Here is a 27,752-nt window from a genome sequence, read left to right as displayed (position 1 = left end):
TATGCGTGCACAGATGAAGATGAGAAAAAGTCTGCTTCAAAGCAGGATTTTTTTGCTCCCACTTTTCTTGCCTATTTTTTACCTAACGTTTCGGGTGTACACCCTTCTTCAGAAGTGCGTGCACAGATGCCTATTCCCCTATTTACTTCTATGGATTTGTGTACCCGTGAATATTGGTGGGGACTACAAAAGACTAGAGGTATTTGTGTATTTGTGTAGCCGTGGATATTGCTGGGGACTAGAGGCGGGTTTAGCGCGCTCCTTTTCAGGTTCTGCTCTGTTCTGTATATAAACTGGGGATGAAACTCTTGGGAATATACAGCCATTGACTCTTTCGCCTTTCATCCCTCAATGTTTTTTTTTTCTCCGCTCTCGTTTTCTGTCTTTCACATAATCTCTCCAGTGCTGATTCACCTGCACGAGGACAAGCCTCTAATTAGCATTTGTCAGGGTGACACATGCACACACACACACACACACACGCACAAGCACACACACACACACACGCACGCACATGCACACGCACACGCACACGCACACGCACACGCACACGCACACGCACACGCACACGCACACACACACACACACACACACACACTCAAAACACACACACACAAAGGCACACACTCAAACACACACACACACAAAGGCACACACTCACTCACCACATACACATACACACACACATACATACACATGCATACACACATGCATTCATCAGCATGTCCTTTGAGGCTCTGTCCTCTGCTGAATCCAAGGCCTGTTTTGCCCGTCTCCAGATGTCCGCGTCTCCCTCCACTCAGTCTCAAGCTTAGTTCTGACTGGTAGTGAATAAATTTAGCCTTAATGTGACGCCCCATATAGGCTATGTATTTTTGTGTGATCAAGAGGTTTTGCCAGAGAGCATACCTGCATTGACCCAGTCAGTTTCCACACCCACTCTCTCCTTTCACCATTTTCTCCTCCTCTCCTTTTGATGACTCCATACCAGAGCGTGGCATTTCAGAAAGAAAGGTCTTATTCTACTCGCGATGTTAAGATATTCATCTCCACCGCCACTGCAATGGCTTTTAAGAGAGCGCGCGTGTGCTCTGTGAGGGCTGGCTTTGTGCTTCATTCCCATTCGATGAGCAGCTCACTCGCTCGCTCGCTCGCCCGCCTTTCCTCTTGGCATTAAAGCGCCGCATGCTCTCGTGGGCATGCACCAGACTGACCAAATGAAGCTTAAATGAAATCCAAATGAGGCAGCAGAGGCGCTCTCTCTCTCGCTCTCTCGGCAGCCGCCGAAGACAGCCGCAGGAGAGGCGGGGTGGGGTGGGGGGTGATGTGTCGGGGAGAGGCAGTCCCTCTTCAGGGTGTGTTAGGCAGATTTGGCGTGAAGCTGGTGTCTTTGGGCACAACTCATGTTCATTTTAAAGGCTTGTTAAACACAAACACAAACACACACACGCACGCACGCACACACACGCACACACACGCACACACACACACACACACACACACACACACACACACACACACACACACACACACACACACACACACACACACACACACACACACACACACACACACACACACAGGCACAGACAAATACACAGACACTTGCATGCGCACAGGCACACGCTTCTAACTCCCATACACTGCAGTCCTCCTTTTCCCATTTTCCTCCTTTGCCGTCCCTCTTTCATGCATGCGCCTTGCATGGTTTCTCTAGACCAGGGTTTCCCAAACTGGGGTGCGTGCACCCCTGGGGGTGGGCGGCCTGCCATTATATTTTTATGGTGAATTGTATGCTAGAAGGATCCATCTGAAGTGCAATTTAATTTTCCCCAAAAGGATATAATACAGAATGTGCAGTGAATGCGCAGTAAATCCATACTTGCGTGGCCATCAGCACACCATAAATTCGCTTGGGTGGTGCGCGAACCACATTGAAATGTACAAGGGGGTACGCAGGGAAAAACGTTTGGGAACCACTGCTCTAGACACATGAAATACACACAGAACACTGTGAATATTACACAGAACACCCCTCCCCCATCCTCTCACTCACTCACTCACTCACTCACTCGCGGCTCTATTGTTTGTATACATTTTCAATTAATGCCAGCAAATAATCATTACTTGGAGGGTGGTGCGCCTCCCCCTCAACTTTATTCGTAATGCATGTAATTGACATTGCCGCTGCCGAGGTGAATTCAGGCGTAGTGATTACGGCGGGGCTGTAATTACAGCACTCAGCTAAGCCTTGGAGGAGTGCAGCTTTCTTCCTCCTGCAATTTACGCCTGACACCTCTAATGTTAGGGACGCCCGCCTGCTGTCTCACTCAGCCTCGGGAAATGTCGTCGGAGCGCCGTAGGAGACCTCTTGTCGAACACAGCTTAAACATTAGAAGTGCTTAAGACCAAAACAATAACTAAATCATTTCTGAAAGGCGTGGGCACGTGGTCCCGTAATCATGGGTTTCGAGTGAGTCTATGACGTGATGAGACTGAAGTTGGCAGCTCACCAAGGAGAACAGCGTGCGGTTGTTTTTTCATGGACATTGCAGGTGCTAGATTATCACAATGTGGAATAGAGAGTGGCGCTGCACCAGGCTGCGGGTCTGGACTAAGCATAGCTTGGACTTAGTTCATGCTGCTTTTTCATACTGTCAAAATGTCAGCTGTGTTTGCTGGAAGCTTGTGCTACTCTTAGGGATTGGTAGTTTATTTTTTGCTCTTGGCCAAAGTGATATGTCTCTTAGATGTAAAGGTGTTTACTGTGGCCATCTCTCCCATGTGAGGAAGGCGGGGGTAGGGGTGGGTGATGGTGTTGAAACATTTCACAATTTTCTGGCATAATAATAATATAAACACAGTAGGCTACTGCTGAAGAGCTATTGAAGACTGGATGTCATATTATTCATTTTTTTAGACTCCAGATATGGGTGTCCATTTTTAAGAGCCAAATTGTTGACCATGTTTTATGCTGACAATTATCCATAAGCATTCCATATTTGCAATTTTTTGCATTTTACAGTTGATTAAGAACCTGAAACACTCTCACATAGGCAGTAGGCTCAATACTACTACTAGATCGAAAAGTAATCTCTCAGTACTGCCTCAGAGTCATTTCAGAGTCAACCCTTTGTGTATTCTAGCTAAATATGTAGTGGATGGAAGAAAGGACACCTTTCCCCTGAGCTCATTGTCTTCAAAATCAATGATAGTCTTTGTCTCGTCTGGTTCTTGGAGATACATAGTATCCTGGAAGCTGTTGGGCACCATAGGTAAAATGAGTGTGTGTGGTTGGGGTAAAAAAGCTTATGGTTGGTTGCCATATTACAGATTCAAATGCTGCGCTCTAAAGTATCTGAGTAAATACAAAACAGCATAGTCGTGAATTCTTGTACATTTAATTGCTGCAGTCACAGATGTTCACTGTCATCATTTAGGCTACAGCTGGCACCCCAAGGGTCTGTTTTGAAATTAAATGATCTAGAAGTATTTTATGCTGTATAGGACATATCAGTAGGAACTACCTGCAATGTGTTGCTACTGACAGATTTTTATTAATCCCTGATAAATGCTCAAAGTCAAACAGAACATTAATATCACATTTGCATTAACCACACAGCCAAATGCAGCAGGACTTAATGGACCCTGTGCTCTGGACATGTACCACCTCATTAAAACCACATCTTTGAACTTTTGATTGGATTGCCTCATCACGCATGCTGTACCGCTTTATACTCACGCGAAGCACCATTCTGTCTCCGCAGAGGACATGCTTCCCCAGGGCTTCCCTTCCATAGATATGGGCCCCCAGCTGAAGGTGGTGGAGCGCACGCGCACGGCCACCATGCTGTGTGCCGCCAGCGGCGTGCCAGACCCCGTCATCTCCTGGTTTAAGGACTTCCTGCCTGTGGAGCCCAGCGCCAGCAACGGACGCATCAAACTGCTTCGATCAGGTGAGTCGCACCTGCCAAAATGCATGGCTGTTGCAATGTCCTTTTCATGTTCTATGTATACAGTCAATGTATGTTTGTAATGTGTCAATTCTAATTCTGCATGTGTCGCAAACTGGGAAACAGGTGTCAAATGGATGAAGCAGAGGAGTACTGTTTACTAATGTATTGGTATGAATTATCCAGAAAGGGCCGGTGATGATGATGAGTCTCAATTTTTCACAGTGGTTGCTGTAAACTTTAATGGCCATAGAATGGATTCTTCATGATTAAATTTTGATCAAATATTTGGTTTTTACACATTCATCTTTCACCTCCATCTCCTCAAGTGGTTTGCTATCTCCAACATTATCAAGTTAGTTTAGTTTGTGTGTGCTAATATTTCATTCACTTCTTTTGATTGTTGTGCATAGATTTGGTAACATTGTTTGGTACATTCATTGTAGATCTTCATGGCTTCATATATTAAATACAGCATCAGATAATACATTAAAAGCAAAAAGTGGCAAGACATCACGACTTCCACTTCCATCCGAGTAGCACTGCTAAAAGCTATCATTTTCTGTTCTTTTTCTTTTGTGTGTGTTTTTTTTTCTTTTTTTTCCTTCTTTTTTTTTTTTTTAAATCTTCAGGCGTCTTTGGTGAGTATCTCTCTGACCCTGAAACTGCTTTTTCTTCTGCCGAGGATGATAACATCTTTTAAAAACTGCATGTCATCCAGACAGTTGTTCCCCCCCAAATCACTCTATCCTATCTCTCCTCTTCCTCTCACTGACTTGGAATTCCGACCATTGCTCCCCAGTCCGCTACAAAGGGTATTTTTGATAAGAACGTTTTTGCTGCCCTGACCCTATCCATGTTCTCTCCCACTCTATCCCTATACACAGGTTATAATACAAAATGTTGTTTTACTACCTTTATAGAACATTTATATTATTATTATTATTATTATTATTATTATTATTATTATTTGCAGCTTGCTGCCTGGTGGTCTATGTGTATTTTGCATCTCCTGCTTGTTGTTTTTCCAGTCCAAGTCATAGTGGGGTGGAGAGTTGTCCGCCAAGTCTGTGCACAACTGCTCCCATTTTCCAGTCCTTGTGTATGAACCATGCAGCACAGCAGAGAGATTCTCTGTTCTGAAGAGTGGCTGTGCGATTGTGTGTTTCTCAGTTCATCCTCAGGGAGAAATTGACAGTTATTTCGAGCATGACCTTTGACAAAAGCTCACAGAGAGCACACATGAACAGGCTTTGTGTTATTCTGTTCTCTAAAGAGAACTGTTTACAAGACCCTACCAGACAATCCAGCGACTGTATCATCCTCATGCAGTTTTGATGTTCATGCCCCATGAGTCATTGTTGGGCGCCATTCCACAAAGAACAGTGCAGTGTTGATCCAGTATGTATCTAAAGCTCTTAAAACCCAGTCTTTGTGCTTTTTAGTTGGCTCTCCAAAAGCGTTTTTCTTGCTGAATCAAATCACAAACTCCCAGTATTTGAACCCGCTGCAGTCCCCGCAGCAGCGACTAAATGGGCAGGCGATGTGAGCAGCCAGCGGAGCTGCAGCAAAGCCCGTGGAGCAGCCACGCTCACTTCGCTCTGAACAGGAATAATAATAGAGGGCATTAGTTATTCCCTCTCATCAGTGGGGCTGAACTGTCAGACTGAGGCCATGGAAGCAAGCGCAGTGGCCTGTGTGCCGCTCCAGAGACTGTCAGAAGCGGAAGCGTGACTGGTCCAATTCCTCCGTTTAATATTCCTCAATTGAAGAGGCCTCACTTTGTTATCAGCTAAATGGACCAAGACAATACCTCCAGTTGGAGGAGAGCCCTGAAGCCTTTTCACCTGAACTAGGCTTTTGTTCTTTTGGGAGGAATTTTGTGCGCTTTCGGTTTGAACTGAATTATTCTCCCATGGGTAGTTTTCTTCCCCTTCTGTTGAAAAGCTTAAACCTGAAAAATGTTTTCTCTTGTTTTCCCTCTTGCAATAATGCTTTCATAATCATATTTTATCATCACATGTACTTAACATCATAACAAGATACCAACTATTTTTCCCAAATTAGCATACCTTTTGTCCCAATGGAAATGTAGTATTGAGAATGAAAAATTGAGAGCCACTGCGAGTTGTGTTTCAGATTGTATGTGTGTTTGTGAGTGCGTGCGTGCGTGCGTGTGTGTGTGTGTCTGTGTGTGTGTGTGTGTGTGTGTGTGTGTGTGTGTGTGTGTGTGTGTGTGTGTGTGTGTGTGTGTGTGTGTGTGTGTGTGTGTGTGTGTGTGTGTGTGTGTGTGTGTGTGTGTGTGTACGTGTACGTGTACGTGTATGTGTGTATGTGTGTGTGCGTGCACACATGCAGCTGTGTGTGCATGCGTACATGTGTGTTTGTGTGTTGTGCGTGCATGTGTGTGTGCGTGTTTCTTGGTGTGTTTATGCACTTGTGCCTGCGTGTTTGTGCGTGTGTATGTTTGTGTGTGTGTGTGTGCGTGCGTGGGTGTATGTGTGCGTGCGTGCGTGCGTGCGTGCGTGCGTGCGTGCGTGCGTGCGTGCGTGCGTGCGTGCGTGCGTGTGTGTGTGTGTGTGTGTGTGTGTGTGTGTGTGTGTGTTTGTGTGTGTGTATATGTGTGTGCGTGTACGTGGGTGTGCGTATGTGTGGATGACTCTATCTGCGTGTGGTGGTATTTGTGTTGTGTGCGTGCACACAGTACCTTAGCGTGTTGGACAACTGCATTTTTGAATGCATTAGTGTCTGACAGATGGCAGCTGCCACCAGAGGCCTGCAGCTCAGGGTTCACATGGCTGTGGTGGTGCATGGAGCTGTGACCCCTGTGGGTCCCTCACCTCAAGCCCACTGCACCATAATCAAACTCCTGCACTCCCCACGTCCCCGCCCAAGTCACATCAACCAGCACGTCCCCTTACAGTCCAGTACCCATGTCCTTTGAACACACACACGCACACACATACAAGCACGAACGCACGCACGCACGCACGCACAATTTTTTTGTACTTTATTTGATTCCACATTACAACTTAATATCATTAGGAAACACATCTGCTGAATAGTCTGACCACTATTACACACACAGAGACGCACACACACACACACACACACACACACACACACACACACACACACACACACACACACACACACACACACACACACACACACACACACACACACACACACACACACACACACACACACACACACACACACACGCACACACACACAGCATCTGAAATGAAATGCTCCACCCAAACCACACTGTTGTACTGTACTGTATACTCTCTCCACTTAGTTCTCGGCCCTGAATTCTCCTCTCATTCATGGGCTGTGGTCACACCCATGAATCCCAGTATGCAAATTACTCCTAGGTAAAAGATGAGCCGTGCTGCAACTTTAAGTCCCCTTTTCTCGCTGTTCAAACCATCCTACCGCACCACTTCGCACGTCATAGCCACATTTAGTCAGTGCTACTCCTCCCCCGTCAACCCCCTCCCCCTCTCTGTATCCTCTCTATTTTTGTTCGCGTACCATCATCTGCCTCTCTTTTCCCTGTCTATATGAGCAAGTTTGTTGCAACAGTCAAGGGTTTTTTTTATATGCTGTCTTGTCAAGACGAGCCTGAGAATTCAGCTTTGGTGTATTCCTCAGGGATCTGTTGCAGCGGAAAAGAACCAAACAACCATCAAAAACGGTTGTGTGCTGTGCAGAGCATGTGTGCTGCAGAGATAGACTGGGGTGAACGCCAGGAAGGGGAGTGTTGTTCAATGGAAAGCATGCGCCCTTAACGAGACAAAACTTTGTCTTCCAACTTCCTTGAGTGTTGTTGTAAATTACCCCACTACTCCCCCCCCTCCAAATCAATGGCAGGCGCTGTTACCTTCAGTTTCAAATGATCTTGCTGTCAGAGGAGGTAGAAAGGTGTTTGGTTGGTGAGTGGAATAAGATGAGAGGAGGAGGAGAGGGGAGAGAGGAATAGTAGAGTAGTGGTAGTGGTATGCCTGATATCCTCAGCAGGGGTATGGGCAGAGCCGCTGACAGCTTTGGCTGGGCCCAGGACAAAGTCATCTGATAGCGCCCCCCTCCCCACCCAGTACGTTCAATGCAATGACGACCCAATTATGGGCCCCCCATCTCCCTGGGCCTGGGACAACTGACCCCTTTGTCCCCTCTTGTCAGCTTACCTGATATAGAGGCCATGCTGTGGCCATGCTGCTCCTCTCAGCCCTATCGCTGTCAAACATATCAAAACAGACACACTCTACCTGTCAGTCGAGTCATGTTTAGAGAACGCATCTAACGTATCCGCATTAGCGAGCAGCCAGGAATATTAACGAGCTCATCACTGGAATGTATCTAGACGGACACACTGAGTTTGACTCATGTTTGAGACCTGGTACATGTTACTTGGGCATTATAGTAGGGGACTTGTGGCAAAAGCTCTCCCCCCTCATACCACCTTACGCCTATATTTTTCCCTCTCAAAGCCCCCCATCCCCCCCCCCCCCCCCTCCATGTTTGAGACCTGGTACATGTTACTTAGACATTACTAGGGGACTTGTGGCAGAAACTCTCCCCCCTCAAACCCCCTTACGCCTACATTTTTGCCTTTCATAGCCCCCCCCCCATTCCCCTCCCCTCCCCTCCCTAACTGCTGAATTGTAGCCCAGTGAGCATGTCTGCATTGGTCGTTGTGTGCTCTCTTGTTATCCCTCACACCTGAGGCCTCCGGATCAATCTCCCCTCCCGGCCCTGCCCGCCCTGCCAGCAAAGCCCATCTCCACAGAAAGACAGCTGGAGCGAGCCTCCAGACCAGCGGTGGCCTCCTTTAATCAGAGCCCGCTCCGCTCAGTCCAGGGCGGGGCGGGCTACAGCCGCTCGCTATGAGGCTCTTAAACCCAGAGGCTGGCGCAGGTGAAAGGCAGGGTTGAGATGGACGCTGACAAGCACAGCTTTCAATCAAAGCAGCACCTAGAATCGTATTGTAATCTCGGAGAGAGAGAGAGAGAGAGAGAGTGCAATTGAGACTGTGTGTGTGTGCGTGTGTGTGTGTGTGTTTGTGCATGTGTGTGTGTGTGTGTGTGTGCATGTGTGTGTGTGTGTGTGTGCGTATGCGTGTGCGCGTGCACATTTGTATCTGTGTTTGTGTTTGTGTGTCTTTGGATTGGGTATTTTTCCAGCTAGCCAAGTAAGGCATTTTGACACATCACCCAGTTCCTTTTGAGTCCGTCCCATTTCTTAAAGTGTTTATGAAACGAAAACAAAGTAAAGGAATTTGACCATTTCCAGGACAGATTCTGAAAGTTCTAAGCCTTGTGAATAAAATGGATTATTGTCTGGGTGCTATTTTGTCCTAAAAGTCATGTTAAAACGTTCCCAAAAAGTGTTATGTTTACTTTTTTTGGTGACATGCAAATTTTATGCAAATGATATGCGTGACATAGAAGGGGTGAGTTCACCTCATTCCACCTTGTTCAGATCAATGGCGGCTAGTACCAAAACAAAGCGCAGTGTCAAGCAGTGTGTTGCTGGAGGGCCGAACGGTGCCAGCTGCAAAAATGGCTAATTGACAGAAGGAATATCTTTGCACAAGTTCCCTTCTGTGAAGAATGATGGAACTGTGGCCGACAAGGAGAAGGCTAAAACAAGCTAGGACTCTGTGGATCCAATGTGTGGTTTTGAAGCAAGCTTCACCACAAATGTGGAGATCGTGGGCATGGTTGGACTGAAGGGAATGCTATTGCCTCAAGCAGTTCCAACAATTGACATCGCTGGCGTGCAGACTGAAACTGCCCCTGTAACTGCTCGGGCACGAAGACAGGTGAGTGCACTGCTTTGCTTTAGGCTACTCGTTTTACCTTGTCCATCTGCTTTGTATGTTGTTTTCAGGAAAGGGTAATGCACATTACATGCCAAACCGATGCGAATGCTCTCGGAATATGCACTTTTTGTTGATTGCCATTCAACTGGTCAATAAATTGGTTTTGGGAGGATATCCGCGCATCAGCGTGGTGCTCTTGGTCGAGGACAGCCAACTCACAGACTGGGCTACTGCTTAGCGAATAAACGGAGATGCACATAGTGTAGGCCTACTTTGAAGCGTTGATTGTTTGTTTTTAGTATTGTGGTGCACGTGTGGCTGACGTTTGGACACACCTCGTCCTCAGAGTCAAGCTGAGGGACACGCGACGCCTGTGACTTTGAGCACAAAAAATAATAATAATGATAAACGCTAAAAATATGCTGAGGACTCAGGCTATCTAGGGTATTTTTCCAACAGCCTAATACCTCCGTTTTTTCTCTAGTTGATATTTTTGCATGTAGCCTACATGCATTTCAATCACACTATATCGCGCAATTGAATCAAAATGCCCCCCATTTGTCAACAAACACACACGCCATGGCAAAGCGCCCTTAGCAACCGTAACCATAAACAAAACGAACTGTCAGGCTATGTCAACAATCGTCACTTCGCCTGTCAGACATGTCACTTTCTGCAGATGTATCAGTGCCTCTGAAATAGATTTGTGCTGCTGTTTTTTTTTTCTCATGAGGTTGGATGTGTGGTTTTTCGACACGCTGATGTTTGTATCAGAATTTTGGTTCCTTTATAAGATGTGGGTCCATCAAATGTGTGTTGTTTTCTCAGATCGCCATACTAGCAAACCAGGGACTCTCCTCTTTGATGTCACAGCCCAGCTCATTAGTCACACCAAATTTCACAGAATTCACACTTTGAGTTGCCATTTTCACAAGTTCCTCCGGGATGATTGGGTTCAAAGTATCATCGATGCTATCAGAAAAAACAAGTCTTTAATGGGAATGACCATTTGTTTTCGTTTCATAAACACTTTAACCATCTTTGGAATAAGATCCATTTTAAAAACGTACTGTATATCAAGAAGCTGCACACATCTACCAACAGAAAGTATTTAACAGTGATGAAATCACCTACAGTAATATACCGGTACTGTAGGGAGGACGGGTAGCCTACACTGTAGCTTAAATTTCCTTATATGTAAAATATACTGTATGTTTCTCAGCTGCTTTTAATTGTGAAATAAACTCCTGCAGCACCGAGACACAGAGACATTTGTAGCTTAAATTTCCTTATATGTAAAATATACTGTCTGTTTCTCAGCTGCTTTTAATTGTGAAATAAACTCCTGCAGCACTGAGAGCCATTTGGCTAGATGGACTGCTAAGCCCTCTGTGACTCATAAAGAGGAATACAATGGATCATCACTAGCGGTGTCTATAGCCCAAGGACACAGATAGCCGTGGGGCGTTCACACACACAATTTATGCATGCGTGTGTGCACGCACGCACGCACGCACACAAAAAGACACACACACACACACACACACACACACAAATGAGGGTGGGCGATTGAGAGATACATAAAGATATGTTAAAAAGACAGATACAGACACCCACCCACATTTTCCTTACACACACACACACACACACACACACACACGCACGCATGCACGCACGCACGCACACACGCGCACACACACACACACACACACACACACACACACAGTCAAAACAGACTAACAATGTTGCAGTATTCCCTCTTTAAGCAGTTCCATTTTTGGTCACATTGCTTTTTAAAGCCTTATTGTCTCTGAAGAGCCTTTTCCGTGCACATTTCTGTGTGAGAATATGTCCCTGCCCCACCGGGCAGCTATTCCTAAGAGTGATTAGCTGGAGTTGGCTTACCCTGCTACGTGCTCGTGCGATTGCTCATCTGGGCATCCTCGAGGATGGCCAGCACAGCTGCCGCCAGTGCGGCGGTGCGGGGAGGAAGGAAGGGAGGGAGGGAGGGTGGGTGGATGGGTGGTGGTCGGGTATTGCTGGAGGGGCCAAATGGCGTTGTCCTCGGGATGCAAAGACTGTCACACTGATGTGAAGCGAAAAGTAATTATGGTGGTGGAATAGAGAAAGGACTGAGGCACAATGGGTGTGAGCAAAGGGTAGCGTTAAAAACAATAATTGATTTGAAAAGGGAAACATGGCTCCAGGGTGTTGGCCTGTGTTGAGCTGGGGATAAATAAGTTAACTTAAAGCCGTGTGGTTGCTTTGGAAATGTTAATGATATACAGTTCCTGCAGTACTCTTAGTTTAAAATAAGGAGTTTTCATCAATGAATTATTAATCTCACATGCTGATCTCTCTCTCTCTCTCTCTCTCTCTCTCTCTCTCTCTCTCTCTCTCTCTCTCTCTCTCTCTCTCTCTCTCTCTCTCTCTCTCTCTCTCTCTCTCTCTGCCTCATCCTTTCTCACTCGTCTATTTTCGTCTGCTTACTAATCTTTTTTATTCTCCTCTATCCTCTATCCATACCCTCACCCTTGCTTCCAATCTGCTCTCCCTGCCACCCCCTTCTCATGTTTATTCTCCTCAACCTCACTACATGCTACTTACCCGTCTCTCTCTCTCTCTCTCTCTCTCTCTCTCTCTCTCTCTCTCTCTCTCTCTCTCTCTCTCTCTGGCATCTCTCTCTCTCTTTTCCATCGGTAACTGTCTGATGCCATCTCTCTATCTTTCTCTCTCTCTCTCTCTCTCTCTCTCTCTCTCTCTCTCTCTCTCTCTCTCTCTCTCTCTTTCTCTCTCTCTCCCTCTCTCTCTCTACGTCTCTCTCTCTATCTCTACTATGTGTGTATGTGTGTGTCCCCCTCCCCAGGTGCCCTGCAGATTGACAAGAGCGAGGAGATGGACCAGGGGAAGTACGAGTGCGTGGCGTCCAACTCCCAGGGTGTTCGCTTCTCTGCCCCGGCCAACCTTTACGTGAGAGGTAGGACATGAGCTGTGGGTACAGAGGGCTGCTCGGTCATGCTGACAGCCTTGTTCAGCAGCTCCCTCCCCCTGCAACACTCTGTCCATGTGCAGAAATGCATCCATCGAAAATAAACAATGGCAATGAAACAACAGCTATCGTAGAATTTTAACTTGAAGGTGATGCATGAAGAATGTACTAAAAAAAGTGCTGTATAATTCCGAGACAAGGCTTTGTAATATCTGCAGCTGTCATTTCAATTTAGCTTAAAGCAGTATGAAAAAAATATGCATTTTAGATTATTCATGCTGAATCCCTTGACTTTTATTTTCTTAGCTCTAAGTATGCTGTGCCAAAGTCTATGCTATCTCTTGCTGTGGCTCCAGTAGAACAAAATATTTAGTGCTCTGCCACTCTGCAAGTACCACCTTGTGGTCTGTTACAGTTCAGAGGATTTCCAGTTCACAAGGTCTTGAATAATTATGTCGTTACTAAAGCTAATTTATATTGAAGGAACGGGGCCTAGAGGTGTGTAATTGTTTCTTTAGAGTCAATTAACACTCACTGTTGATTTAGAAATTGCTTAGTTCTCCTGCCCTAACCATTGCAAAAACGATTGATGATAAACATTATAAATAAGGTAATTGAGTTAATTCAGTCATTCATTTAGTAACATGCAATCAAAGCTTCCCAGCTTCAAAGGATTGCCTTTAAAGGAAAAAAAAAAGTCAATCATGAAATGGTCATGAAGGTTCGCCCATTCAAGCCTAATTCTGTCAACTTTCCTCATTGTGTTGGTGGACCAGATGATGCACAATGTTAAGTGCTTTTAGATGGATTGCATTAATTAGCCCATGCCCATATCTCTCCCATAACCTCCGGAGTCCTTTGTTTTCTTTCATACTACTATAGTGAGCACAACATATTTTAGTTTTTTTTCTTTTGCTTTTTCACATGTATACTCAAGAGAGAGTTAGTTCTTGTCTAATGAAGGCTTTTACCTTGTGCCAAACAGTTTTGTTGTTACACACACACACACACACACACACACACACACACACACACACACACACACACACACACACACACACACACACACACACACACACACACACACACACACACACACACACACACACACACACACACACACACACACATATACACACACACACACGCACCTTATAAAACATATATAACGAGAACATGATATGCTCTGACGGGTTGTACACAACAGCTCCACTCCACTCCACTCTTTGAAATATGTAACGTCAGACGCTTGCAAGACACAAAGCTTGCGAGATTTCATTTTTCAGCCAGGCAGAGGTTAAAGAGGATGCCCAGACAGAGCCATTAGATAGTGCTGCTGCTTAGCTCTGCACTGCCTCGGTGGCTGGTGCAGCACTCTCTCCTCAAAATAGATGTGTGTCAGGCACGGCACGAGAGCAGCAAGGGAAGCCGTTTACCACTGCCAGCCTCTCTTTACACGTTTGCACTCTTGAGGAACTCACACTCATCATTCATTTATGGCTCACAACTCCCAAGCCACGGTAGCGAGTGAGTGAGGAGGAGCGGAGGAGGCAGTGGGCAGAGGCGGCAGTCACAGCCCATACAGTGCCTTTGGTGGCCTTTTCCCTTTCCTTCTGACGTTCAGTTCATTCCGAGTGGAACAGGGAGCTCTCCCCAGTTCACTAACGGCAGTGCACAGCTAAGAGCTAATTGAAAGGCTAACTCTGCTACAGTCAGCCAAGGGCTTTTATTAAGCATAACAAGGCAGCCCCAACACCTGATCTGGTAAGTTTCACTTTGTGATGCCAATATGGATGGGAACCTGTTAGGACCACTACTCATGTCATGGACTCACCTCTTGGAGACCTGTGGGCTGGTGAAACAGGATCCGGCTTCGACCCCCCCAAGACTCTTGACGTGTGTCTTAAAATGGGTTTCTGATCAGTATTTTTACCCACAGACCTTTTTCCCCCCAATTATCAATCTTTTTACAATGTAAAAGATGTGGTCATGATTGGGTGTCGTGTCACCACAGTCTCCAATGAGAATGGTGGGTGGACAGAGTTTTCCCAGCAGCCCCGGCACAGGGCTACGGTATAGGCTTTTCCTGTGCCGGCGCAGCGGGAGCCCAGAGTACATCAGACAAGGTAAGCGGGGAGTGAAACTGAGAGATTGTGGCAGGTGAAATCCTTGAGGTGGCCTTTTTTACTCTCTCTGTCTTTCCCCTATTTTTTCTCTCCTCCTCATGTCATTGTGTTCTGCATCAACCCCCTTACATTCCCAAGAGCTGCGAGAAGGTTGGTGTGTTTTTCGTTTCTTTTTTTAAACTTCCTTTTTTTTTTTAAAACAAACACAAACGACATCACTGAGTTACAGACAGTTGAAATCCATCAGAAATAGATTTAATAACCAGTATAATAAACAGACAATGGTTATTCTATTTTTAAATAGAGACTTTCTTGGAAGATGATGTAGAAGAATGTGAGGGTTTGGTTAGGGTGTTTCCGTTTTGCATTGTGGGGTCTTTTCTTGTTTGCAAAAAACCCTTGGAATTGCTTCCTCCTCAGAAGGCTTCTGTGCACGTGTTGTCATGGAAACCCAGTAATTGGAAATTAAGGACATTTCTGCATGATGGGAGAATGTAACGATGCTTGCATGCCTGAACAGGAAACTTGTTTGGATGGCTCCATGTGTTTCTAATGAACTGTGCTTGTTGTCCTTCCTTCCATTTCCTCTGCGTGGTCTCTAGTCTGTGTGTGTGGATGTGGATGTGTGTGACTGTGCGTATTCGTCTAGTGTACTGTGCACCGTAATTGCTCTGGGCTCCGTCTCTTTGTGTATGTGTGACTTGTGTTTGTGTATATGCTTTCAGTGTCCAAAGGATTTCTTTGTTAGCCAGTGCCAGATAGAGCTACAGTGGTTTTCATTTTCCAATTTTCCAAGCTATTGATTTGAACTCAGATCAATGGCAGTGAATGACTATTTTTCACGTCTGTCATGTTACCATTCCAGTGCCCATTATGTAACCTTATCGTACGTACCTTATTGCTGCTTTTTTATCCATATGAACAATCACTGCTTATTTCTTACCTCTCACCTCAGATTCTCTTCGTCTTAACATATGACAAAGAAGAATAAAACATATATATTTAGTTTCAAAACATGACATTTTATCCAGATGTTTTCCACAACAACTGGCCCAATTCGATTACACGGTATTAGATTATATTTACCCATGCCACTGGAACTGCAGGAAAGAGACATGGCAGAACTAGTTGGTGGTTGTTTGGAAAAAGCTTCCCCATTAAAAATGAGTTCATTTTTTGCCCTTGTGTGTTACGAAATGAGATTAGCATCAATGCTGCATGGATGAAAGTATCACAATCAATGGGGATTAGCCCGGTGTGGGATGGAGTATAGTCTTAATCCAGTGCACTCAAAATCCCCTCCCGTGATACTTGATAGACTGATCATTGTGCAACTTTTCCTTCATTACACCACTACACACACATGCACGCATGCACACACACACACACACACACACACGCACACACGCACGCACACACACACACACATACACCACACACACACACACACACACACACACACACACACACACACACACACACACACACACACACACACACACACACACACACACACACACACACACACACACACACACACACACACACACTCTTAATAACACCGTCAAGTTTGTTTCATGACGAAACATCCATGTGTCTTCTGTGTATTGTAATTAATGTGAGGGAATGCAACGTGAATGTTTTGTCTTGATTTGCCTGTAGCATGCGCTTGCACGGGGGTATGTTGTGTGTTGCATGTGGAAGAACTAAAAAAAAAAGAGAAAATTAATTGGAACTCTAGGTGTTAAATTGGCACCACTTAGATTGTAATACAATGCAGTGTCGTTTAAAGCAGAAACAGTGACTAATTTACTAACAGTGGTATAGACTAAGATGTCTTTTTTGTTTGGGAACTTTAAGTGAGGGAGGGAAATACCAAACAGTTCTGGTGCCACAGTAGTGTCCTCTGACATTTAAAAAGGTCTTATTTGATGTGTGGATCACTTGCAGCCCGTGTGCTATCTCTGTAGCATTTCATCTGAAGTGCCCTGCAACTGTGGCCATCAAAGAAATGGCTGTGCTTGGCCGTCCATTGTTTTTATAGTGGTGTTGTTCAATAGAGCCCTTTATTGCCATCCTACACACAGAAGGAAATGAACCCTGGGCTGATAGTGACACTGTTCCAGAGCAGGGCCTTGTGTTATAAGGAGCTCTGTTTGAGCACTCCCAGCTGTGCGGACAATGACTGCTGGATTAATGTGCTATTAATTTCACTCTGCTGTCTGGTCAGCCATGATTCGACAGTAACAAATCCATCGGAGCAGGAACAGCTGGGGCCATGATTTAGGTCTGGCCTCACAACAGAAAAGATGCTATCAGTTTAGGCTTTTAATAGTGTCTGAAGTGACATCTGTGACAAAGTGTTGCCTTTGTCATCCATTAGGATGCTGTCTTTTTAATCTATGGCCAAGCGATAGCATCCTATATCGAGTGCCTTGGATAATTCTATCAGTCAGTACAAATCTACCATGTAATACCGGGGGTTGCTGGTCCCCTAGTTCTCTAGGAGCATTTGATCATTTTTGTTTGCTGTAGAATGTTTTTGGCAGGATTCTGTATTTTTTTGCTGCAGTATTCTTAAGTGTAAAAATGTCATTGATATAAGTAGTGATGGCATGCTGTGATTGTTGCATGTGGATGATGTCTATTAACTCAGTCTTAATTTGTCATTAAACTCACACAGGCATGAACACATTAGCAGTGAGCTTTGTTAAGTCCCTGTTCAAATTTTAATCTCTAGAAGTTAAGGCTTTCACGTGCTAACCTGTATGTGTCCAATTCTGGGTATCTGCTGGCAAAAAAACTGCTTTTACAATTTTGTTCATGTATAATGTTGGTTGAAGGTTGTGTCAAAAAACAAGATGCCTTTTTATTTACTTGAAAAAACTGTGCTTTTAAAAAAACAAAACCACCCCTCCATCACAATGTCATGTTTTTTTTGGAATTGGGATTGTGTTTTTGCTAAATTACCAATGTCATGGAGAACGGGAAATTCTTTTCTGCAGAAGACAGTCTGTATAAGAATAGTTTTAGCGAAAACATGTCTGTAATATAAATGTTTGATAAAACTAGTGAGGGTATGACAGGAAACAAATGGCTGAAAGGCATTTTGTTCATTTTAAATAAACCTAATGTTTAAATATTTCAGCCGGGAGTGAGGTGCAAATGCGGCAAATGTTGCATAAAATTGTCTGCACTTCTAGAGGTAGCTACAGTTTAGCGTTGAGGAATATCCTCTTATCCCAAGTTAGAGAGTTTCAACCCTGTGCCCATATTACAGAGATCATCTAAGCCACCGCATCAAAGACATGACTGTCAGAAGCTGAACTGGCTCTGTGCTATCCTGTCCCTCCCCTTAAACAGAGTCTGGAATGAACCTTGCAGTTTCTCACACAGTCACTGTTTGTATGTATCTCCACAAAGCTTAGGACGGCTCGGCAGCGACTGTGCTCCCAACTACAAAGTCATATCTCAAGCTCTGTCCTTACACATGAGTGAGCAGATGTGCTGACAGTCAGTCTTTTTGACTGAGTCCCAGCTCCCCCTCTCCCCTTTCTCTGTGTCTTCTCTGGTTTGTCGTTCTTTTCTCTCCCTCCATCCTGCCATTATGTCTGCACTCAGCATTCCTCTGCACTCCATCACGCTCTGGCCTCCTCCTCCTCCTCCTCTCTCTCTCTCTCTCTTTTTCTCCCAGTAGTTCCTCTATTAGTCAGCCAGAGTCCTCTCAGCTGATGCCATAAATACAAACTTCTGTCCCTTCTGTCTTTCCCAAACTTCTTGATGTTTATTTCCACATCATATTGCATTGCCCTGGTGTGTGTGTGTGAATCACCTCACTGCACCCACCAACAGAAGGGACTTATATAATTTTGAAATCTTATTTTGTCAATTATTACCAGCATTATTGCAATCACGGTCTCTCACAGAGTGCATTGCAACAGCATCCGCACAACCCCATTTCTCAGACTGTGGCTTTTTCAAGAGACCCGAGGCCCATATCAGTCTACCATACCTGTCCTTTGTATCCCTGACCATCGTATTCCCTCCCCACCCTCTTCTCACTATACTTTTTCGGCTTTCTTTGGTTGTCCAGGCATGCAAGCGACTCATGACTCATTCAAGATGCACAATTTTTACCCCTCTCTCTCTCTCTAGCCGAGATATCTGAACACTGAAACATTCTCTCCAGCAGAGCTGCAGTCTCCCCCTGCATGATGTCTGTGAAATCGATAGTTGCACCTATTGATTGGAACCATGTCAGATCTTGAAAAGGCTTCATCTGGTTGATTCTGCCCTTAAGGCGCAAAAAAAATCTAATTTAAGTTTCTCATAGTAGCGGCAAGCTGCAAGGTGCTGGCAGGGGTGCAGCGGTAGGCTTAAAATCGCGCCTGGGATCCTTAAACGCTACAAAAACCTTACGCAGATCTGAGAAAATGTCTCTGTTTGTCTCGTCATTATGGTGCTCTTCCTTTGTACTGGGAGTTCATTACAGCCAGAGTACTGATGCCTGGGAGCTGTGTCTCCCGCCGTCCCTCCCCGTGTCTGAGACTGCTTCTTGGTCTCTCATACCCTCATCTGATGCCGGCAATAATAGGAAATGAGAAACTTGAGTTAGATTTCTCAGGGATTCTCGACAGTTGGAGAGACAGCTTTCTTGATCAGCAAAGACGCACGTTATAAAGTGTTAGTCTAAAAAGGCCTGTTCACGTCCCTTTATATCTGCTTCCTTTAGCTGTTCTGTGTGTGTACACCAAGTCTGTTTTTATTCCACATTTTTGTTACCTCTGTGTTTGTCGATCCTCTGCCTTCTTCAGTGCGGCGCGTGGCCCCTCGCTTCACCATCCTCCCCACCAGCCACGAGATCATGCCAGGAGGAAGTGTCAACATCACCTGCGTGGCCGTGGGGTCACCCATGCCCTACGTCAAATGGATGCTCAATTCGGAGGACCTGACCCCGGAGGACTCTATGCCAGTTGGCCGAAACGTCTTGGAACTGGAGAGCGTACACGAGTCCGCCAACTACACCTGCGTGGCCATCAGTAGTCTGGGCATGATTGATGCAGTAGCTCAGGTCATCGTCAAATGTAAGAATTTCATTTACATTAGCTGTGTTCATGTGACCACCATTTATTTAGTAGTAGTATTTAGAATGCTTAAACTACAGCAATGCAGTTTACAATGGACGGTGGTTAATGCTACTGAATGACCAAAAAGGCTCGAGTCTAGCTTATTAGGTTAATTTAGCTGGTCGACTTAAGCCATAGTGTTTCTGCTACAAAATGTTTTTAATCTATTATTAAACATATAGATCAGGTCTGCCTTACATCACTATCCTCCTTTGTATGCATCGTTATTTATGCTCTTTGTTTATCTCAGATGTTGATGAGATATAGCTAAATATATAATAATATACCCTTAATAATTTACCAATGCCCCAGTATAGCAAAGTTTGAAAAATACATTTCTATACATGTATGTACCTTTTCTAAATCCCAGATTAAACTATTGAGCACAATTGTTTTATTCTGCGCCTCAAAGGGGAAACAGCTTTTAAAAATCTTGCTTGTAAAAACGTTAAGAGCAGTTTGTCCGTTCTAGCTCTGAATGACTTTTGATCGTTTAGCTCCCATGGGAATAGCAGGGTTCTGTTGGCTCAATGTGCTATTTGGGTTTCTCTGCAGGGCCATTTATCTTTTTCCCCTCCTGTAGTCCTCCAGGACTCCAAATAGTAATCAAACTAGTTAGTGAGAGTGGCCTCCGGGAACATTGAGAAACACATATGCTCTATTATCCATCTATTTAGATCCAGTGTGTTGGATTTCTTAAAGGTGCACTGTGTAATATTTTTAGCAGTTTCTTTCCAGAATCCATGCCGCCCATTCATTAATGCAACCTTTTTAATAAATACTCACCACCACTATCAAATTCTAGATATTCATTATGACTGGCAAAATTGCACTTTTCATACATGAAAAGGGGGATCGTCTCCATGGTCCGCCATTTTGAATTTCCAGAAATAGACATTTGTAGTTGCAAAACATACTGTACTTTGATTATTCTGGTAAATAATGGTTTATTACTTAGTAAATATTCAAAAATAGATCAAATTTGGCGGTAGACAGCACAGTTTCAATGAGCAGCATACTGTAGTTGCAATACCTACTCTGGCCACCATCCTACACAGTGCACCTTTAAGGGTGTATTCGCAGCTACCTTTTATGACCAAACAGATTGAATTTCTTTTGGTCCCTTGGTTCGACCTTTTGGACTTTGGAGTTCAGTTGTGAATTTAGCACTTTGTGCTCGTATCGTTTCTGACCAATAGCTGAACAACCTCAGGGTGCATGGCTTTGTTGACACATTATTGTCCACTTATTAAAATCTTCTGTGTGAAAGCCTATTGCAAAAAAAAACATCTAGTTTGGACCAAAAGCAAGTGAACTATCGAACCTTCCTGGTCTGAATACACCCTAAGACTCGGACATCGCTGTTATCATTGCTAGTTGTGATACTGTGCTAAAGCTGTTGCAATTTCTCTCCTGCCGATTCATTTATAATAACCTTGTTTCAATGTATAATAAAGCAGGCCTGGAATATCGTAGTTCAATAGACATTTTGGGGATGAGAATATACCCCAACAAAACATTTACAGACAGGTTATTGTTATTTAAGTAGATGAATTAGAAAATTACAAACGGAAGGGTGTTGAGGTGCCATCCTTTTTGTGTACGGCCTTTTATTTCCACCTCGATATAAAAACTTGTTTTCTATAAGCACATGCTGCGTCATCCATTATCCCGTACATAATTAATAAGCCCAAGGTCGCTGGATGATGTATGGCAGTGCATGCTTGGTCTTTGGAAGACTCTGGCTTTTGAAAATAACAAATCATTTGTGTCTTTAGCTTTAATAAAACCACTCCCTCACTGTCAGTCGCTCTGTCCTCCTCATGCCCTCTTCAGCGTTGCCAAAGGCTCCAGGCGTGCCTATTGTTACTGAGATGACGGCCACCAGCATCACCATCACCTGGGACTCCGGAAACCCTGACCCCGTTTCCTATTACATCATCCAGTACCGTGCCAAAAGCCCCGACAGCAAGTATGAGACAGTGGACGGCATCACCACCACACGCTACAGCATAGGTGGCCTTTACCCCAACACCGAGTACGAGTTCCGCGTGTCGGCCATCAACAGCATCGGCCAGGGGCCGTCCAGCAAAGAGGTGGAGGCTCGCACGGCTGAGCAGGCCCCCGCTAGCCCTCCTCGAAATGTCCACGCCAGGATCATCTCCTCCAACACCATGATGGTGCGCTGGGAGGAGCCAGAGGAGCCCAATGGGCAGATCAAAGGCTACCGCGTCTACTACACCATGAATAAGGACCAGCCCATGAGCGCGTGGCAGATTCAGAACGTTCAGGACAGCGTCATCACCACCATCCAGAGCCTTTCGCCCTCGGAGACCTACACCATCTGTGTGCTGGCCTTCACCTCAGTCGGAGATGGACCTCCCTCTGATCCCATTCATGTTAAAGTCTTGCCAGGAGGTAAGGAACATGTGACAAACCAAGGAATTATCCCATCATTACTACAGCATATGGTGACAAGTGCTACACATTCACACAGAATATGATAGTATGCATGCTCTCATTGTTGTACAGTAGCAGCAGCAGCATAATGTATGTTGGTTAAAGTGAAGGGCAGGCCTCTGCAGCTCTAACGTCATACTTCTTGGTTCAGTTCCAGGACAACCAGGCAAGTTCCAGGTGGGCAGGATTACTGACACAAGCATAGAGCTAACCTGGGAGCCACCCTATTCCAAAGAGACCATCCAGAGCTACGAACTGCAGTTTAAGTCCAAGTTTGGCAGTCAGGTGAGTGTTTCACTCTAATTGCACCATGCTTGTGGTGCTTCAGAGTCATGCTAATGTTTCATTTACCATCATGGGGCGGCACAGTACACACAAATAGCACTATTAAGCATACACAGTGCTCATAGTGCGGAGAAAATTAAATCAATGTTGTAGCTATGCCTGCAGTATGTTTTGAAAATATTTTTATGCAAATTAATATGCTTTTCCCATCTAAATGTGCACTATAGAACTGTTATATGAGTGCAAATAACGAAAGAAATGTGTTTTTTTCCCACTTTGTTCCGATTTTATGACCCATGTTATGTGGCAAACTTTCATTTGTGAACCGTAACTTAGATTATGCATGCATTCCCCACCTTTTATAGGAGAAAAGGACCTTTGCACCAAGAGCGTCCTATGTAATTGAGAATCTGCGAGCCAACACAGAGTACTCATTCTCCCTGGCCGCGAAATCCAAGCAGGGCATCGGCGCCTTCACCAACGAGATCACACAGAGGACTGCCCAAGCCAGTATGTCCCTTTTTTCTTCCCGGTTACGAGGGCTCTGACCCACAGAGACGGCATTGATCTGCTCCTAGCACCCTTAAATGGCTCCTTTCATGCTCACCCAGTTTCATTAGTCATCATTGATCGTAAACCCTATTAGGCAAGTTGGAGGTGGACTTTGTGGGGTTCCTGCCATAAACACCCAAACACTGTCCAGCCACTACTTTTGGCTCTCATTATTAGCAATTGGGTTAAAGGTGCACTGTGTAAGATCTTGGCCAGAGTAGGTATTGCAAGTACACTGTTCAGTGAAATTGTACTGTCTACTGCCATTTTTGATCTTGTCGTGAATATCTTCTAATTAATGAACTAATATTTACTAGTATGGCCAAAGTACATTAAGTATTTCAGCAAAAAATGCCTTTTTCTGGAAATTGAAAATGGCGGACCATGGATGAAAAGTGCAATTCTGCCAGTCATAATGAATACTTAGAATTTGATGGTGGTATTAAGTATTCATGAAAAAGGTAACATTAGTGAAAGGGCTGCATGAAGTCTGGAAATAAACGACGAAAAATATTACACAGTGCACCTTTAGCATGGAAGGAGTTGAGGGGGCTGTTTGAGGGATATGGGCAAATACACGATGCCTTCTGGTGTGTCTGTTGTGTGGGCTGTGTTCTGATATATCACCTTCCCTGGATTTCACACACCCTGTTAGCTATTAGAGTGACAGTGTGTGGTGTGCTGCCTGTGTGGAAGCGTGCATCCCTTCAACTAGGACAAACCCACTGCTCACTGAATGGCTTCTTCACAGGATGCAGCCTCACCTCAGGATGTCATTTGCTTGTGTCTACGCATCAATGGGGTCATCCTCCTCTTCCCTTTCCCTCCATCACCATTCTCTGTGTGTGTGTGTGTGTGTGTGTGTGTGTGTGTGTGTGTGTGTGTGTGTGTGTGTGTGTGTGTGTGTGTGCCTGTGTGTGTGCGTGCGTGTACCTGTGTATGTGTGCCTGCTGTGCGTGCGTGCGTGCGTGCGTGCGTGCGTGCGTGCGTGCGTGCGTGTGTGTCTGTGTGCGTGTGTGTGTGCGTGTGCGTGCGTGTGCGTGTGTGTGCACGCACGCACAATGTGTGATACTCTTGGTGTTTCGAGCAAATTTCTCATTACTCATCACCACAAATAAGCCTCAAACAGACTGGATTTTGATGTCCTCTATCCTATACACCTTGGTCTTCAAAAATACGTTCCCCTCTCCGCACTTTTTTTCTCTGATCACACCAGTCCAGTAAGACAAATGAGATTTTCTCACCGTGCAGGTTCCATTACCTAGATTTTCTATCTGAGTTGGCTTTTCATTTTCAATCTTGGAACAGTGAAATGGTCAATGCTGCATGGAGTCTGGCTCGGGATGTCAGGTGTGTTGGAGGGTGTGTTTGTGTTTGTGGGTAGCCCTGTGAAGGATAAACCTTTGATACACCAAATTTAAAAGGTTTTAGACACTGCGATTCAGAGGTAAGTGAAGCCCTCTCTGAGACGAGACTGAGGGAGCAATTACTGTGATGGCCCAGACCCCAGCTGTGATGAGGTCTCAGCTCTCTCTCCGTCTCCCTCTCTCTCACACACACAAACTCGCACACACACATGTGACACACATGAAAGACGCACACACGCACGCATGTGCGCGCACACACACACACACACACAGTTTTTGCCTTCAAAACATCTAAAAGGTCTCAGCATAACCTTTTTGTATGTGTTTTGATTATTAAGCTATGATCTATTGGTTTTTGACTGAAGCTGAGACAGAAAACTGGGGTATGGTTGACATGCTCATTCTGTATCGTTTTGGTTTTGGTTTTTGGCTTGTGTATGTGTGTGTGTGTGTGTTTATGTGTGTGTGTGTGTGTGTGTGTGTGTGTGTGTGTGTGTGTGTGTGTGTGTGTGTGTGTGTGTGTGTGTGTGTGTGTGTGTGTGTGTGTGTGTGTGTGTGTGTGTGTGTGTGTGTGTGTGTGTGTGTGTGTCGGTGTGTCGGTGTCGGTGTTTGTGTGTGTCGGTGTCGGTGTGTTTGTGGGTGTGCGTGCTTGTGTGTGTGTGTGTGTGTGTGTGTGTGTGTGTGTGTGTGTGTGTGTGTGTGTTTGAGAGAGAGAGAGAGAGAGAGAGAGAGAGAGAGAGAGAGAGACTAGTGTGTGTCTGTCATGAAGTGCATGATTGATTATTTGACGAGCGGCTTGATGGCCTCTTGGGTGACGCTGTGGAGGGAGAACAGACTGATAGCGTGGTGTGAATGCTCCGACTGAAATCTCCAAGCCTTTCCCTCTGCCTGCTTCCCCACTATAAAGAACAATGTAGACACACCTGGGTGGCAACCAGCTTGAACAGGAATGTCCTAAGATAAGAATGCCATTTCACTATGCAGACTTCATTCCAGGCACATTTGATGCCTTTGTTATTATAGATTGTGATTGCAGCCTACAGCTATTGAAGTTTTATCTTCTGAACTGAAAACACTCAGAATGCCTTGTTGTCATTTTATTTGCCCCGGAGCCCCCCTTGTTGCAGCCATTCACCAATAACATCTTATTCTCCATAATTTCAAAAAAACATTATAAAATACAATATGGCCTATTTTTCATGGTGAGCAGCACAAAGGTGATGTGCTCTGCCTCAAAGCCTGGATTATAATCAGTAGCATTTAGGAAATCCAAAGAACTGTTAGACAGCATTGCTGCAAGCAGCTAAATCATACACCATGGAATGGATCCCTTCTCTTTTCTCTTTGATGTAAGCTGCTTAACAGTTTAGTGTTAATGCCCTAAGTGTCCAAGTTAACTTTGGGAATTTGGAATAGCACTTCTTTTGTAGTTTGCCCTACATATGAGTTCCTTATCTCCATGAGGTTCATATTTGAAACTCATATAAGTACACACATCACACACACTGGCACACACACACACACACACACACACACACACACACACACACACACACACACACACACACACACACACACACACACACACACACACACACACACACACACACACACACACACACACACACACACACACACACACACACACACACACACACACACACACACACACACACACACACGGGGCACTGTACTGACAGGGTAAATATGTAGACATGAATCTCCCCGGTGCAGGAACCTTTCTGAACCACTCAAGATGTGATTCGTAGCATCTTCAAAGCCTGTATTTTTCCAGGCCCTCCATATGCCTCGACAGGAAGCTTTCATTTGCCACTAAAAAAAGTCCTCAGATTCTCCACAGCGGTGGAGACCTTAAGCCCAGCCAGTGAAACCCAGGCTCCCTAAGACCCCCCCCCCACCTCTCTCTCTCTCCTCTGTGCTGCCTCATGGCCACTTTATCCTCCCTCACCACAGCCAGTCCCCGGCAAGAGTGACAGAGGCAGAGATTGCGCTCTTGGAGAAGGCAATTACACACTGTCATTACTTAAGTGTGACTTGTCGTCTTTGATAATTGAATTATTTCAGCGTCAGATTTAATTATCTTGTTACATGTTTTGCGCGCGCATGCACTGAAGGGGAAACCAGTGGCCGGGGTGTAATGCAGGAGTCCGGGGCGTAGAGTCACATGCTGTCATCCGTCACATTGATTATTATGAGAGTAGGGTTCAGGCAGCCTATTATTTTTAATAAGTTACACCATCATCCATGCGTTATGCCTGAAAGTGCTCTGTCCACCAAAACTTTTGCACACATTTCCCCTCCATCATTTGTTCCGAGCCTCATACCCTCGTCATCGGTTGTTTTTTTGTTTTTTTTTAAAGGCAGGATGTTTTGTGGCCCTGTCTGTTTTTTTTTACCAGGTTTCTAACCATCTTTGTTTCTAATAAGTAGGGCCTATTATTTTACTTTTGCAGTACTAATGGATCTAAATGAAGTACACTTTCTAAAATGTCTAAAATTCTAAATTTTCCCAAAAAAACAGATTTCACAATAAATGTAGCTGACCATTTAAGAAGTATAGTTATTGTATTCAAGTACGGGTTTGTCATCAACTTGAGAATCACAACAACACAAAGTTGATAGCGGGAGCGAGAGCAAGGTTTGGAGGGTGTCAGGAGGTGTTTGTGAGAAGTGTAGCACAGTCTGTGTGTGTGTGTGTGTGTGTGTGTGTGTGTGTGTGTGTGTGTGTGTGTGTGTGTGTGTGTGTGTGTGTGTGTGTGTGTGTGTGTGTGTGTGTGTGTGTGTGTGTGTTTGTGTGTGTGTGTGTGTGTGTGTGTGTGTGTGTAGTGTGTGTACGTGTGCATGTGTGTGTGCGTGTATGTGTGTGTGTGTGTGTGCGCGCGCGCGTGTGTGCGTGTGCACATGTTTGTGTCCGTGTCCGTGTCTGTGTCCGTGTCCGTGTCCGTGTCCGTATCCGTGTCCGTGTCCGTGTCCGTGTGTGTTTGGGAGTGGGGGTGGGGGTGGGGTGGTTGATTGGGAGGTACAGTAAGACGGCTCTCTATCA

At 45.0% G+C, this 27,752-nt stretch overlaps 1 protein-coding gene across 2 annotated transcripts in view; it reads left to right on the top strand.

Moving 5' to 3' along the window:
- The window catches only part of LOC134465667 (receptor-type tyrosine-protein phosphatase S-like), an 81,564-nt gene that overhangs the window by 27,893 nt on the left and 25,919 nt on the right, over positions 1 to 27,752 (top strand). For both annotated transcript variants that reach the window (XM_063219460.1, XM_063219459.1), the window contains 6 exons: positions 3,768 to 3,956; positions 12,650 to 12,760; positions 19,713 to 19,982; positions 21,861 to 22,442; positions 22,636 to 22,769; positions 23,135 to 23,279. In XM_063219460.1, the coding sequence (XP_063075530.1) occupies positions 3,768 to 3,956; positions 12,650 to 12,760; positions 19,713 to 19,982; positions 21,861 to 22,442; positions 22,636 to 22,769; positions 23,135 to 23,279 (1,431 nt within the window). The remainder of the gene's footprint in view (positions 1 to 3,767; positions 3,957 to 12,649; positions 12,761 to 19,712; positions 19,983 to 21,860; positions 22,443 to 22,635; positions 22,770 to 23,134; positions 23,280 to 27,752) is intronic.

The sequence above is a fragment of the Engraulis encrasicolus genome, chromosome 16, assembly GCF_034702125.1.
Source record: "Engraulis encrasicolus isolate BLACKSEA-1 chromosome 16, IST_EnEncr_1.0, whole genome shotgun sequence".
In the NCBI taxonomy this organism is placed as follows: Eukaryota; Metazoa; Chordata; class Actinopteri; order Clupeiformes; family Engraulidae; genus Engraulis; species Engraulis encrasicolus.
The sequence above is the reverse complement of the archived record's forward strand: the minus strand, read 5'-3'. Positions and strand labels throughout refer to the sequence as shown.